This window comes from Jaculus jaculus, chromosome 1, assembly GCF_020740685.1.
Source record: "Jaculus jaculus isolate mJacJac1 chromosome 1, mJacJac1.mat.Y.cur, whole genome shotgun sequence".
In the NCBI taxonomy this organism is placed as follows: domain Eukaryota; kingdom Metazoa; phylum Chordata; class Mammalia; order Rodentia; family Dipodidae; genus Jaculus; species Jaculus jaculus.
Window position 1 is genome coordinate 155,320,746 of NC_059102.1, and position 14,908 is coordinate 155,335,653.

The 14,908-nt window shown below is 52.4% G+C and overlaps 1 protein-coding gene across 1 annotated transcript; it reads right to left on the reverse strand.

Annotated features, from left to right (window-relative positions):
• Positions 1-13,450: 13,450 nt before the first annotated feature.
• Positions 13,451-14,530, reverse strand: Ins (insulin). The gene is made up of 3 exons (XM_004654218.2): positions 14,505-14,530; positions 14,143-14,346; positions 13,451-13,596 (listed from the first exon to the last, which is right to left on the reverse strand). Exons 2-3 carry the CDS (start codon positions 14,327-14,329, stop codon positions 13,451-13,453), a joined length of 333 nt encoding a protein of 110 aa, XP_004654275.1. The 5' UTR covers positions 14,330-14,346; positions 14,505-14,530.
• Between the last annotated feature and the right edge of the window lie 378 nt (positions 14,531-14,908).

Sequence of the window (14,908 nt, forward strand, 5' to 3'; positions counted from 1 at the left end):
TGGGCCTGGAGCCTTTGTTAATTACCCAGAGGTGCCTATAGTCTATGTGAGTTACCCAAATGGGCCTGGAGTCTAGGTGAGTTGACCAAAGGGGCCTGGAGCGTATGTGAATTCCCCAAAGTGGCTTGGAATCTCTGTGAATTACCCAGAGGTAACTGTTGTCTATGTGAATTAACCAAAGGGGCCTGGAGTCTATGTGTTTCCCCAAGGGACCTGGAATCTATGTGAGTTTCCTAAAGGTACCTGGAGCCTATGTGAGTTACCCAAAGGGGCCTGGATTCTATGTGAATTACCAAAAGGCACCTGTAGTGTAAGTGAATTACCAAAGGGGCCTGGAGTATATGTGAGTTACTCAAATGGGCCTGGAGTATGTGAATTACCCACAGGGGCCTGGAATCTATGTGAGTTATCCACACATTCCTGGAGTCTATGTGTGTTACCCAAAGGGGCTTAGAATCTATCTGGGTTTCCCAAAGAGGCCTGGAGCTTATGTGTGTTATCAAAACAAGCCTGGGGTATATATGAGTTACCCCAAGGGACCTGGAGCCTATGTGATTTACCCAAAGGTGCCTGTATTCTATGTGAATTACCCAAGGGGGCCTGGAGTCTATGTGAGTTATCCAAAGGGTCTTGTAGTCTATGTGAATTACCTAGAGGTGCCGGGTGTATGTGAATTACTCAAAGGTACCTGGAGTCTATGTAAGTTACTCACAGTGGCCTGGAATCTATGTGAGTTTCCCAGTGAGGCCTGGCATCTATGTGAGCTACCCAAAGGGGCCTGGATTCTATGTGAGTTACCCAAAGAGGGCTGGAGTCCATGTGAATTACCCAAAGCAGCAGGGGGCCTATGTGAATTATCCAGAGTTGCCTGTAGTCTATGTAATTACCCAAAGGGGCCTTGAGTCTATGTGAATTACCCAAATGGGCCTGGAGTTTATGTGAGTTGCTGAAAGGGCCTCGAGGGTGTATGAATTACCGAAAGGTGCCTAGAGTGTAAGTAAATTACCCGAAGGGGGCCTGGAGTCTATGTGAGCTACCCAAAGAGGGCTGGAGTCTATGTGAGTTACCCAAAGGAGCCTAGAGTCTATGTGAGTTACCCAAAGGGGCCTGAAAATGATGTGAGTTATGCAAAGGGGCCTTGAGTCTATGTGAATGGCCCAAAGGGACCTGGAGTTTCTGTGTGTTACCCAAAGGGTCCTGCAATCTATGTGAGTTACATATATGGGCGTGAAGTCTATGTGAGTTACCCAAAGGGGCCTAGAAATTATGCAAGTTACGCAAAGGGGCCTTGAGTCTATGTGAATTACTCAAATGGGCCTGAAGTTTATGTGAGTTGCTGAAAGGGGCCTCGAGGGTGTGTGAATTACCGAAAGGTGCCTAGAGTGTAAGTAAATTACCCAAAGGGGCCTGGATTCTATGTGAGTTTCCCAAAGAGGGCTGGAGTCAATGTGAATTACCCAGAGCAACCAGGGGACATGTGAATTACCCAGTGGGGCCAGGAGTCTATGTGAATTACCTAAAGGGGCCTGGAGACTCTGTTAGTTGCCCAATGGAGCCTGGAGTCTATTTGAATTACCCAAAGAGGCCTGGATTCTCTATAAGTTTCCCAATGGGGCCCTGAGTCTATTTGAATTACCCAAAGGGACCTGGAGTCTATGTGAGTTACCCAAAGGTGCCTGGAGCCTATGTCAATTACCAAGAGGTACCTGTCATCTATGTGAATTGCCCAAAGGGGTCTGGAGCCTATGTGAATTACCCAGAGGTGCTTGTAGTCTATGTGAATTAAACAAAGGGGCCTGGAGTCTATGTGAGTTATTCACCCGGAACTGGAGTCTTTGTGAATTACCCAAGTGGGCTTGGAATCTATGTGAGTTACCCAAAGGGGCCTGGAGTGTATGTGAGTTACTCAAAGGGGCCTTGAGCTTATGTGAGTTACCCAAAGGGGCCTGGAGTCTATGAGTTACCAAACGTGGCCTGCAGTCTATGTGAATAACCCAAAGGAGCCTGGAGCCTATGTAACTTACCCAGAGGTTCCTGTAGTCTATGCGAATTACCCAAAGGGGCATGGAGTGTTTGTGAATTACCCAAAGGGGCTGGAACCCTATGTGAGTTACCCACAGGGGCCTGGAGTCTATATGAATTACCCAAAGAGGCCTGGAGTCTATGTGAGTTTTCTAAAGGGAGCTGGAGTCTCTGTGAGTTACCCAAAGGGGACTGGAGTCTAAGGAATTACCCAAAATGGCTTGAAATCTATGTGAGTTACACAACAGTGCCTAGAATTGATGTGAATTTCCCAAAGGGTCCTGGAGTTTGTGAATTACCTAAAGGGGCCTGGAGTCTATGTGAGTTGCCCAGTGGAGGCTGGAGTGTATATGAATTATCCAAAGGGGCCTGGAATGTATGTGAGTTGCTCAAAGGGGCCTGGAGTCTATATGAATTACCCAGAGGTGCCTGCAGTCTATGTGAGTTACCCAAAGGGGGCTGGAGTCTATGTGAATTACGCAAAGATGCCTGGATTATGTGAATTATCCAGAGGTGCTTGATGTATGTGACTTACTCAAAGGTGCCTGGAGCATATATAAATTACCCAAAGGGGTCTGGAGCCTATGTGAATTACACAAAGGGGCCTGGAGTCTATGTTAATAACCCCAAGGCACCTGGAATCTATGTGAGTTGCCCAAATGGGCCTGGAGTCTATGTGAGTTACCCAAATGGGGCTGGAGTCTATGTGAGTTGCCCAAAGGGGCCTAGAGGGTATGTGAATTACCCAAAAGGGCCTGGAGTGTAAATGAATTACCCAAAGGGGCCTGGAGTCTTTGTGATTTACCCACTGTAGCCTGGAATCTATGTGAGTTTTCTGAAGAGACCTGCAGTCTATGTGAGTTACCCAAAGGGGCCTGCAGTCTATATGAATAACCCAGTTGTGACTGATGACTACATAAATTACCTAGAGGTGCCCGTAGTCTATGTGAATTACCCAAAGGGGCCTGCATTCTACATGAGTTATGCAAAGCGACTGGGTGTCTATGTCAATTACCTAAAGGTGCCTGTTGTATGTGACTTACCCAAAGGGCCTGGAGTCTATGTGAGTTATGCAATGGGGTCAGGAGCCTATGTGAGTTACCCAAAGGGACCTGGAGTCTATGTGAACTATCCAAAGGGGCCTGGAGTGTAAGTGAATTACCTAAAGGAGCCTGGAGTCTATGTAACTTACCCAAGGAGCCTGGAATCTATGTGAGTTGACCAAAGAGGCTTGGAGTCTAGGTGAATTACACAAAAGGGCCTGGATTCTCTGTGATTTGGCCAAAGGAGCCTGGAATCTATTTGAATTACTCAAAGGGGCCTGGAGTCTATGTGACTTACTCAATAGGGCCTGGAGTCTATGTGAATTACCTAAATGGTATGGGGTCTATATGAGTTACCCACTGTGGCCTGTAAGCTATGGGAGTTTTCTAAAGAGACCTGGAGTCTATGTGAGTTACCCAAAGGGGCCTGGAGTCTATGTGAGTTACCCAAAGGGGTCTGGAGTCTATGTGAGTTACCCAAAGGGGCCTGGAATCTGTGTGACTTTCCCAAAGGTGTGTGGAGCCTATGTGAGTTACCCAAAGTGGCCTTGAGTCTATGTGAGCTGCCCAAAGGGGCCTGGAGTCTACATGAATTACCCAGAGAGTCCTGGTGTATATGAATTTCCAAAAGGTGACTGAAGTCTATATGAGTTATCCAAAGGGGCCTAGAGCCTATGTGAATTACCCAAAGTGGCATGGAGTCTCTGTGAGTTGCCCAACGGGGCATGGAACCTATTTGAATTACCCAAAGTGTCTTGGAGTCTATGTGGTTTACCCAAAGGACCTGAAGTGCATATGAACTACCCAATAGGTCCTGAAGGCTATCTGAATTACCCAAACAGGCCTGGAGTTTATGTGAGTCACCCAATGGGACCTGGAGCCTATGTGGGTTACCCAAAGTGGCCTTCAGTCTATGTGAGTTGCCCAAAGGTGCCTGGAATCTATATGAGTTATCCACCACAGCCTGGAATCTATGTGAGTTTTCTAAAGGGGCCTGGAGTCCATGTGATTTATCCAAGGGGGGCTATAGTCTTTGTGAGTTACCCATAGGGGCCTAGAATCTATGTGAGTTATACAAAGGGGCCTGGAGTCTCTGTGATTTGCCCAACGGGCCTGGAGTCAATGTGAATTACCCAAATGGGCCTGGAGTCTGTGTGAATTGTTCACCGCTGCCTGGAATCTATGTGAGTTTTCTAAAGGGACCTGGAGTTTATGTGAGTTACCCAAAGGGGCCTGGAGTCTATGTGAGTTACCAAACGTGGCCTGGAGTCTATGTGAATAACCCAATGGGGCCTGGAATCTTTGTAAATTATCTAGAGGTGCCCATAGTCTATGTGAGTTACCCACAGGGGCCTGGAATCTACGTGAGTTTCCTAATGAGGCCTGGCGTCTATGTGAGTTACACAATGGGGCCTGAAGTCTATGTGAGTTACCCAAAGGGGTCTGGAGTCTTTGTGAGTTACCTAATGTGGCATGGAGTCTATGTAAATTATCTAAAGGTGCCTGAAGTCTATGTGAATTACCCAAAGGGACCTGAATTCTATGGGAGTTACCAAAGCGGCTGGGGGGTCTATGTCAATTCCCCAGAGGTGCCTGGTGTATGTGAATTACCCAAAGGGCCAGGAGTCTATGTGAGTTACCCACAGGGGCCTAAAATCTATGTAAGTTACCCAAAGGAGCCTGGAGTCTATGTGAGTTACCCAAACGTAACTGGAGTCTATAAGAGTTATCCAAAGGGGTCAGGAATCTATGTGAGTTACCCAAAGGGGCCTGGAGCCTATGTGAGTTACTCAAAGTGACCTGGAGTCTGAATGAATTACCCAGATGTGCCTGGTATATGTGAATATCCCAAAAGTGCCTGGAGTCTATGTGAGTTACCCAAAGGGGCCTGGAATCTATGTGAGTTTCCCAAAGAGGTCTGGAGTCTATGTGAATTATCCAAAGGGGCCTGGAGTCTATGTGAGTTACCCAAAGGGGCCTGGAATCTATGTGAGTTATCCAAAGGAGCCTGGAGTCTATGTGAGTTATCCAAAGGAGCCTGTAGTCTATGTGAATTACCCAGAGGTGCCTGGTGTATATGAATTACTCAAATGTACCTTGAGCCTTTGTGATTTACCCAGAGGGGCATGGAATCTATGTGAGTTTCCTAATGAGGTCAGGCATCTATGTGAGTTATCCAAAGGGGCCTGGGGTCTATGTGAATTACACAAAATGGGCCTGGAGTTGATGTGATTTACCCCAAGGTGTCCGGAGTCTATGTGAGTTACCCAAACCAGCATAAAGCCTATGTGATTTTCCCTACGGTGCCTGTACTCTATGTGAATTACCCAACGAGTCCTGGAGTCTATGTGAGTTACCCAAAGGAGCATGGAGCCTATGTGAGTTACTCAAAGTATCCTTGTGTCTATGTGAGTTGCCCAAAGGTGTCTGGAGCCGATGTGAGTTACCAAAAGGTACCTGGAATCTATGTGAAATACCCTGAGATGCCTGCTGTATGTGAATTTCACAAGGTGCTTGGCGTCTATGTGAGTTTCCCAAAAGAGGTCTGGAGTCTATGTGAGTTTCTAAAAGGGGCCTAGAGTCTATGTGAGTTACCCAAAGGGGCTTGTAGTCTACATGAATTACCGAAATGGGCCTAGAATCTATGTGAATTATCCATATGGGCCTGGAGTTTATGTGAGTTACCCAAAGGGGCCTGGAATCTATGTGAGTTACCCAAAGGGGCCTGGAATCTATATGAGTTACCCAAAGGGGCCTGGAGCCTATGTGAATTACCCAAAGGGCCTGGAGCCTATGTGAATTACCCAAAATGGCCTGGAATCTATGTGAGTTTCTCAATGGGGCCTGGAGTCTATGTAAATGAATCAACATATCCTGGAGCATATGTGAATTACTCAGAGGTGCCTATGGTCTATATGAATTACCCAAAGGGGCCTAGAGTCTATGTGAGTTACCCAAGGTGGCCTTGAGTCTATGTGAGTTGCCCAAAAGAGCCTGGAGTCTATGTGAGTTACCAAACATGGACTGGAGTCTATGTGAATAACCCAACGTGGTCTGGAGCCTATGTAAATTTCAAAGAGGTGCCTATAGTCTATGTCAATTACCCAAAGAGTCCTGCATTCTACCTGAGTTACCCAAAGTGGATGGTTGTCTATGTCACTTACCCAGAGCTGCCTAGTGTATGTGAATTACCCAGAGGGCCTGGAGTGTACGTGAGTTACCCACAGGGGCCTAGAATCTATGTGAGTTATCCAAAGGGATCTGAAGTCTATGTGGGTTACTCAAAGGGGCTTGGAGTGTAAGTGAATTACCCAAAGGGGCCTGGAATGTACGTGAGTTATCCACCACGGTGTAGAATATATGTGAGTTTTCTAAAGGGGCCTGGAGTCTATGTAAGTTACACAAAGGGGCCTGGAGTCTTTGTGAGTTACCCAAAGTCACCTATAGCCTAGGTGAGTAACCACAAATGGCCTGGAATCCATGTGAGCTACTCAAACGGGCCTGAAGTCTATGTGATTTTCCCCAAGGGGCGTGGAGCCTATGTGAATTACCTACAGGGACCTGGAATCTATGTGAGTTACCCAAAGGGGCCTGGATCCTATGTGAATTACCCAAAGGGGCCTGGAGTCTAGGTGAATTACCCAAAGGGCCTGAATTCTATGTTAGTTGCCCAACAGGGAATGGAGTCTATTTGATTTACTCAAAGGTTCTTGGAGTCTATGTCATTAATGCAAAGATGCCTGGAGTATTTATGAATTACCCAAAGGGGCAGGATTCTCTGTGAGTTGCCCAACGGGGCCTGGAGTCTATTTGAATTACCCAAGTGGGCTTGGAGTGTATGTGAGTTTCCCACAGGGGCCTGATATTAATGTGAGTTTCCCAAAGTGGAGTAGAGTCTATTTGAGTTACCCAAAGGGGCCTAGAGCCTATGTTTGTTACCCCAAGGGGCCTGGAGCTTATGTGAGTTACCCAAAGAGGCCTGGATCCTATGTGAATTACCCAAAGGGGCCTGGAGTCTATGTGAGGTACCCATAGAGTCTTTGGGTCTATGTGAGTTCCACAAAGGTGCCTGGAGCCTATATGAATTACCCAAAGGGGCCTGGAGTCTATGGGCGTTATCCAAAGGAGCCTGGAATTTATGTGAGTTACCCAAAGGGGCATGGAGCCTGTGTTAGTTACCCAAAGGGGCCTTGAATCTATGTGAGTTACCGAAAGGGGCCTGGAGTCTATGTGAGTTAGGTAAAGTGTCCTGGAGCCTATGTCAATTACCCAAACGGGCCTGGAGTCTTTGTGAGTTACCCAAATGGGCCTGGAATCTATGTGAATTACCCAAAGGGGCCTGGAGCCTATGTGAATTCCCCTCAGGGGCCTGGAGTCTATGTGAATTACCCAAAGGTGCCTGGAGCCTATATGATTTAGCCAAGGGGCCAAAAGCCCTCTCTTCCTCCATACTTTCCAGCACAGCTGGAAGTCTCTCCCTCACCTGGGTGGACTTTCACTACAGGCCTATGTCATGTGGCCTTGGTGATAGAAGACACACCCATGCCAGTGACCTTCATGGCCTATCATAGCTGGTGGGTTCTGAGACAGCTTGAGTAGGCCAGAAGGGAGGTGGACAAGTCTTGAGGGACAGGTGGGAGATATATCACATCTGCAGGGGGTGTACAGTCAGGAAGCAGTGTCCCTGGGGATGCCCTGGTCCCACCCATGGCCTGGTTTAGGCTCTGCCTCACTTTTGTGGGGAAGGAAGCAGGAAACTAGGTTGGAAGACAGCTTGAGCACTGAAGAAACTGGGTGTTGAGGGCCCAAAGCCCCTTTCCCTGGGCCCTGCAAGGGCTGGGCAGCGTCTATGTGTCACTCAGCAGGATAGCCACAGTGTCTTCTGGTTCTCATCTGATGGATGAACCAACAAGCTCAGTGATGTAAAGGTCATTTCTCAAGACCCCACAGCCATGAACAGCAGAGAACTCTAGCTTTCAGCTTCCAACCCCACTTGTCTGAGGAGGTTGAGGGTGAATGGGAAGGTGGCTCTAGCACCCACAGCACCCACCTCTGTAGAACCCCTGACTACAGCCAATTTTCCATTTTTCTTTGGGCCACAGCTATCCCATATGCAAAGCCTAGGGGAGGAGCCCAGAGAGTCAGATTGGCTAAGCCCAGCAATGGTTCAGGGCAGTGCCTAAGCCAGGTCTGATGAGGAGTGCCTCAAGGGCAGAGTGTGGGGCATGGATACCAGTTGCAAGAAGCCCTCTGTCACCCCCCTTTCCCTCAGTTCTGAGCTTTGATGGTGCAGCTGGAGGTAGGGTGTGGGACCCTGCCCCTCCTGATCTGCAACCACCTTTTTCTGGCTTCTCCCTTATTCCCCACACCTGGGCCCAGATAGGAGCATACCACCTTCTACCAGCTCCCCAACTCTGCTAGCCAGATCCTCAGGTAACAGTGAGGCAGCTGTCACCAGAGCACAGGTGAAGGTTATTCGGTCTACCTGCAGTCCCCAGATCATCTGTCTCCTTGCAGGCCCATCCTCACTGTCCCCGTGCCTGGGTTGCCTAGGACCTGGAGCCCGGAGGCCAGGCCTACTCCTCTGGTTCCTCAGCAGCACAGGCCACAGTGGACTCCAGAGGTGGCAGGGGGCCCAAGACTAAGCTGGAACGGGACCGAACGGTCTTTGAAGAGCAGAGGGAAGTGCCTGGGGTCTCAGCGGGAATGGCCGCTCGCTGGCAGGGCTGAGGCCCCTGCTCTGTTGTCCACAAACACAGATGGGCTGAAAGGGCCAGAGGGGGCCCTGATGGAATTTGGGTCGGTGCCTGCAGCCAGGTTCTGAAGACTGCCGGGCTGCAGGGGGTGGGGCCTCCAAGAAACATGAGGCTCTGTAGACCCCCGAGTTGGGTTGCCTCGAGGTCCTTCTCTGATTGCCAAAGTACAGTTGTGACCGGGAAAGACATCCTCCTTAGCCCTCGGATGGGATCCACATGTGGATCCACTGAGGCTTGGCAGGCTGAGTCCCTGGTGTCTGTGACCTTGGCCCATGGGTCACAGCTGACCGATGAGGGGGTGAAGGACACACCCTCATGGGAGATCTTGAGGAACCCTGACTTTGATCCCCCTTGGAAAGAATAGCTTGTGAGAAACCCTCTGGCTCATCCTAGGTTCATACCCTAGGGGCAGCCTCCAGAGTCTGTGGGTCAGAGACTGGGTCCACAGCTCAGCAGAAGGGTGGTAAGTGAGATGCTTGCTCCAAGGTGCGGTGGGGGCTCAGGCACCTGGAAGCCAGTGGGAGGCCACTAGGGGGAGGAGGGGGAGCAAGGGGGGGGGGACTTAGAGCCAACACAGCATGACTGGGTCTCACAGGGCCATGTCTGGTGGCTCCACTTTCGAAGGAATCTGCCTTGCTGGTCTGTGGCTGGGCCAGAAACAACAGTGGGAGGTGGGGGAGGGAGAACAGAGGGATGCTGCAGCCCAGATATTCCTCAGATCCCAGACTCGGGCGCCCCTCCACCCCACCCCCTAGCATTCTTTTTGGATTTGATGTCTCTCTCAGCGCTGACATAGGAAAGGGCTCACCCTGCCGCAGCTGGGCCTCACATGAGGCTTCCGGTACCCTGAGGTCCTTGGGCTCCTCTCCTCATGTGAGAACCAGGACGTGACTTTCTGGCCTGAGTGGCTGAAGGAGGCTGCAGGCGGAGTAAGAGAACACCAGCCTGCCAGGGGCACACAGTACCCACTGGTTTTAATCCTCCGTATCCCTCCGGGTGATGAGTACCCACTATCAAGTTCCCAGGAATCCAGGCAGCTTAGAATCCTGGACTGCTTGTCCAGCCATAACGCGAGGGGCTGGACGGAGTTGTCACTAAAGGCTCCTATGTGTCTTGGTGACTTTTTTCAGGGAAGGGGCAGGAGATGAGCTCCGACTCTAGCTTGAGGCGTTCTAAGACTATGGGAGACTCCCCCCCAAACCTCACACTCTCAAGAGTCCAAGGGAGTCAGCCTGTTGGAGAACCCCTCTGCCCGCGTGAGTGGAAGGGGTTCATCGGGACACGCCAAGCAGCCTCCTAAAGGGCGAGTGGTGGAAGCTGCCGAGCTGGAGGGCCTGAACGATGAGACTTTGGTGCCCTCTGCTGGCCACATATATAAATGTCCATATTCAACTTCTGGCTATGGCTGGATTTCATAGACGTCCGCCTACCCCACAAACAGCCTTCTTCTGCATTGGGGGCTACCATCTCTGGATCTGTAGACAGGCTCCTCAGGGTCCCCCTTCACTAAAATCCATGCTGCAGAGATATCAGCTGGAATTTAGCCCACCTAAGTGCTGCTCAGAGCCAGCCTTTCTGGCAGCGTTGACTTTTGAAGACCCACTTGATCCTGGGCCCTCGAGGGCAGGAGCGGACCTGGACATTGCTATGTCTACCTCTCATGTCCCTCAGGTTATTCTCAGGCCTGAAGAGCAGTAAGGACAGTAAATATTTACTGATGACAAGAGAAGGCAAATACTGTCCCCAGGACCCGGCTATTGTGCCAGTTCATGCATGCCAGGAGCAAAAGCAACCCAGGGAGGTGGCCTGGAGTCGTCTTCACTAGCATCTGGCCTTAGGTGCCTGGGTTTCCACCTCCATTCGCATAGCATGGGTACAAGAGCCCATACCTCACATGTATAGGTCTGGGTTACCTCATCAGAACAGGTCAGTGGGCCATCCTTGAACACTCTGTGAAAGATCCTGGTCCTCCAGACCCTAGGTGGAGGCTCTCAGGAGAAGTAGCAGGCCTGAGGGGGGACCTTGGGGACAGGTTCCACCCCTAGAGGATAGCACTTGGACATGACCTGGGTGGCAATCATGGCTGGTGTAACTGATTGTTACTGCCAGTGCCGTGGGCAAGTGGAACCTCGGTTTCAAGGGCAGGCAAGGTGCTGAGGGGCCATCATGTTCCCAGAAGAGCTGAAGTGAGGTGAGGCTGCTGAGAATGGCAGAGCCCAGCCTGTGAGTTGGCTTGTGTGGGGTGAGCTGGGGTTCTGGGAAGTATTCACAGTCCCCAGCTGGGAGGTCTAGGGTCAATGTAAGATGGAGACTGAGTCTGGTTCTGCCTTTGCTCCCTAGGGATGAGGTCAACTTGGGTGGCTGCTCTTGGAGGGACTGAGAGATATCGCACATCTGTCTCTAAGCTCCTGTACCCACTTCAAGGACAGTGGAGGGGGCTGAGTGGGAAGCACTTGGGAGAAGCATCCTGGACCAGGACTGGGACAGACTTCAGCAAGGGAGGAGGAGGTGTGTCCCAGCCTGGGAAGGTTGAGGGTGCTGTGCACCATGAGAGAGTTAGTGAGTGGGCAGCTTGCCTCTCCTATAAGGCCCAGGCCAGAGGCTCCCAGGGTAAAGCCACAAGCAAACCTGATCACTGAGACCACTCCCCTGAGCCCCCAGGACTCTCAGCATGCACTCACTATGTGCCCTGCAAAGCCAGGTCTCCTGATTCCTTCATCCATCTCACATGCCCTCCAGAGAGGTACCGGGGAAGTGGGGTGACACATCTGCCCCCCATAGCCGGAGGCCTGGGCAGCCTCAGCCAATGGCTAACTGGAGGCCCTGTAGACCCCAGCTAGCTTACTTCCTCATCCCTCCCAGCTCCAGCTGGTGTTCAGTGGGAGCTCACATACCTCCACTCCACAGGGTGCCCCTGCCTCAGGCCGTGCGAAAGGGCTGCTGGGGTGTTCCCACAGACGGATCCCAGCCTCCTCCCCCACCCTCTTCCGGGTCCAGTGTCCGATTGTCTACCCGCCTGCCCAGTTCTGGCCCCCATTCTAGGGGCGGGGCTTGCTGGGTGCCTGGGACATCTCTCTAGGTGGGAATGTGCTGTGGTCACAAGAAGGAGGTTTGGGGAGGGTCCTCAGGGCTTCCAGGGGAGGCTATGCGGGTGCCCCACAGAAAACCCCTGTGCTCAGGCCAGATGCTGGTCGGTAGTGGCTGCAGCACCAGTCCCAAATGTAGCCCAGGCCAGGCCACCACAGTGCCTGCCGGGTGGAGCTATCAGGAAGGCCCAGATTGGTTTGGCTTGAGTAGCAGGCAGATTGGAGAGGCCTTAGGGTGACCTGACTGACCTCCCAGCCCTCAGCCAGCCCTGGCAGCTCCTGGGCTGTTGTCTTCTTAACAGGTAGCACCTAGACTGTGTCCAGTTGTTGTGGAAAGAGCCACTCTTTTCAGACACCCTCCCACACACTCACACCAGAAGACCCCCATGTGGCTTTGTCTGTGGGACCAAGTACACTCTGGGGAGACTGCCAAGCCTCTGGCTGAAGGAATCTAGTGTGAGACCCTACTTAGCTGAAGGGGAGGTTGAGGGGTGCCGGGGGAGACACTGTCCTGGGCCCTGGTCTTGTAACCCTTCAGCTCCTACATGGCCAGCATTGACTGTGACTCAAAGCTAGGGTGCCTCTGAGGAGTGAGGTTCTGAGGCTCCCGGCCAATGCCTACAGGGGTCCAATGCCTTCTGTCCTTCACCCATCACCCATGGGGGCTTTCTAGCCTGTCCAGGGTCCTGGGGGGGGGGTCTTTCAAGAAGTGTGGCAGGGGTTGAGGCTTCTGGAATGACGCTTAGTGAAACCCAACCTTCAAAGGCTCATGACCCTTCTATATAACCTGTAGCATCCCGGTCCCCAGCCCAATTTCTGCGCCTCCCCACGGGGACTCCATCAAAAGTAGCTCTAGCTGGGTGTGGTGGTGCACGCTTTTAATCCCAGCACTCAGGGGGCTGGGGTAAGAGGACCACTTGTGAGTTTAAGGCCAGCCTGAGACTGCATGGTGAATTCTAGATCAGCCTGGGCTAGACCGAGACCCTACCTCAAAACAACAGAACAATAATAGCAACAACAAAAAGGTCTAGAAGCAGAATCTAAGTGGGCTAGGTGGGAGCAGTAACTGGAATGTTCTGGTAGCCCTCTTTCTTAAAGTTCCCTGAGAGCCTTGAGATCCTAGGACTAAGGAGCAGGGAGGGGTCAACTCCCAGCTGCCTATGACCCCTGCCTTCCTGACACCCCATACATCTTCCTCATGCAACCGGAAGCAGTAGGGGTGGGATGCGGTCGTCCCCAACACCTCGGGGTATGGGTTGTCAGTGGCCTGTAGGCATCAGCCCCCTTAGAAAAGTCACTCCTTGTAACCAAGGCTTGGGCCAGTGAGTTACCTGTGGGTGCCTAGGGAGTCAGGAGGATGCTGGGGGTGCACAGAGCACTGGGAAGGGAGTCTCAGGCAGGGCCCAGAGAGGTCACCAGGACCAGGCAGGTGAACCAATCCCCTGCCTCTCTCCCCCCCCCCCCCACACACACAGGACACAGCAGGGCTCCTTCGAAGGGTTTATTCATGGCAGGGAGGCAGCCTCATGGTGGCACCGAGGCCCTAGTTGCAGTAGTTCTCCAGTTGGTAGAGCGAGCAGATGCTGGTGCAGCACTGGTCCACGATGCCACGTTTCTGTGGGGCCAGTTCCAGCGCCAAGGACTGCGGGCCTCCTGCCCCAGGGCCCCCGCCCAGCTCCAGCTGCCCCGCTGTCAGGGCGGCGGTGCCAGAGCACGTCAGGGCAGCAGCAGCAGCAAGGCAAGAAACACAGTTGGGATGACCCAGTCAGGAGCAATCGGGTGTCCACATGCCCATCCCATACTCTCCCTCTTAACCTGTCCCCTGCTGAGCCAGGCCCAGGTGGACTGCCCTTGAGGAGGACAGGCTACTGGGCATAGACATATGTGTGGACTCCGAGGCCCACACATCCGACTGCCATCCCCTCAGACCCAGAAAGGGCAACATAGGGGCCCAAACAGATGCCCACCCTGGTGCCTGCCCACATGTCTTTAATCACCCACAGTCCAGGATTCCTAGGGCCACGCCTTCACATCCCTACCATGCCCACACACCCTCTATGGTGCGCCATGCCAATCTACCCACAGGCACATGAGCAGGCGAAATGGGGCATTCCTCACCCCCCCAGGTAACCCTGAGATCCTCTATGCCCCAAAAGACACCATTCACCCTCTGCATGTAGGCCGTGCTGAAATAGGGTGCTGAGGGGTGAGGGCAGCTGCGGTGAAGGGGCTCACCCTGTGGGTCTTCCACCTCGCGACGGGACTTGGGCGTATAGAAGAAACCGCGCTCCCCGCACACCAGGTAAAGCGCTTCCACCAGGTGGGAGCCACAAAGGTGTTGGTTGACAAAAGCCTGGGCAGGGTCGGCTCCCCAGAGAGCCAGCAGGGCCAGCAGGGGCAGGAGGCGCGTCCACAAGGTCATGGTGAAGCAGTGATGCTCTAGGGGATGGTTAAGGTTGAGACCAGGCTAAGGGCCATGCCCACCACGACCCCCCACCTCTGACCCAGGGAAACCCAATGCAAGGGAGAAGCCCACATCTTCCCCTGTACCCCAGATTCCCAGATGGGCAGCCAGGCCCAGTGGGGAGAGCACACACCTACTTGGTGACCACCTTCAAATGCAGCCAGTCCCACAGGCTGGGGACTGCTGAGTCCCCACTGACTTTATAGCCCACAGACCCTCCCCTCTGCCCCCCAACTTCTGCTGCCTGGCTCATTAGGAGCTCCACGGGTGGCCAACAGATGGCCAGAGGAGCTGAAGCTGCAATTTCTGGATCATTCTCCAGTGCTGGGTCTGCAGAAAGATCTCTTTGGTCATCAGTACCTCTGCTTAGCACCAGGGGTCATTAGAGTCTTAACGAGGGACCCAATGGTCCAGTGGCCTGGCTCACAGTGGGAGGTCAGTGTCCCTGGGAGGGCAAGGGCTCCTTAGCCTTGGGGGAGCAATTTTTGCATCAGTATGGGAAAGCAAGAGTCACTGGAGGTCTGGTGCCTCTGGCCC

What these genes read in the sequence shown, in the direction of transcription:
- Ins (XM_004654218.2), bottom strand. Translation starts at nt 14,329, where the DNA reads ATGACCTTGTGGACGCGCCTCCTGCCCCTGCTGGCCCTGCTGGCTCTC. An exon ending in CGAGGTGGAAGACCCACAGG is followed by an intron (nt 13,597 to 14,142) that starts GTGAGCCCCTTC and finishes CCGCCCTGACAG; the next exon opens with CGGGGCAGCTGGAGCTGGGC.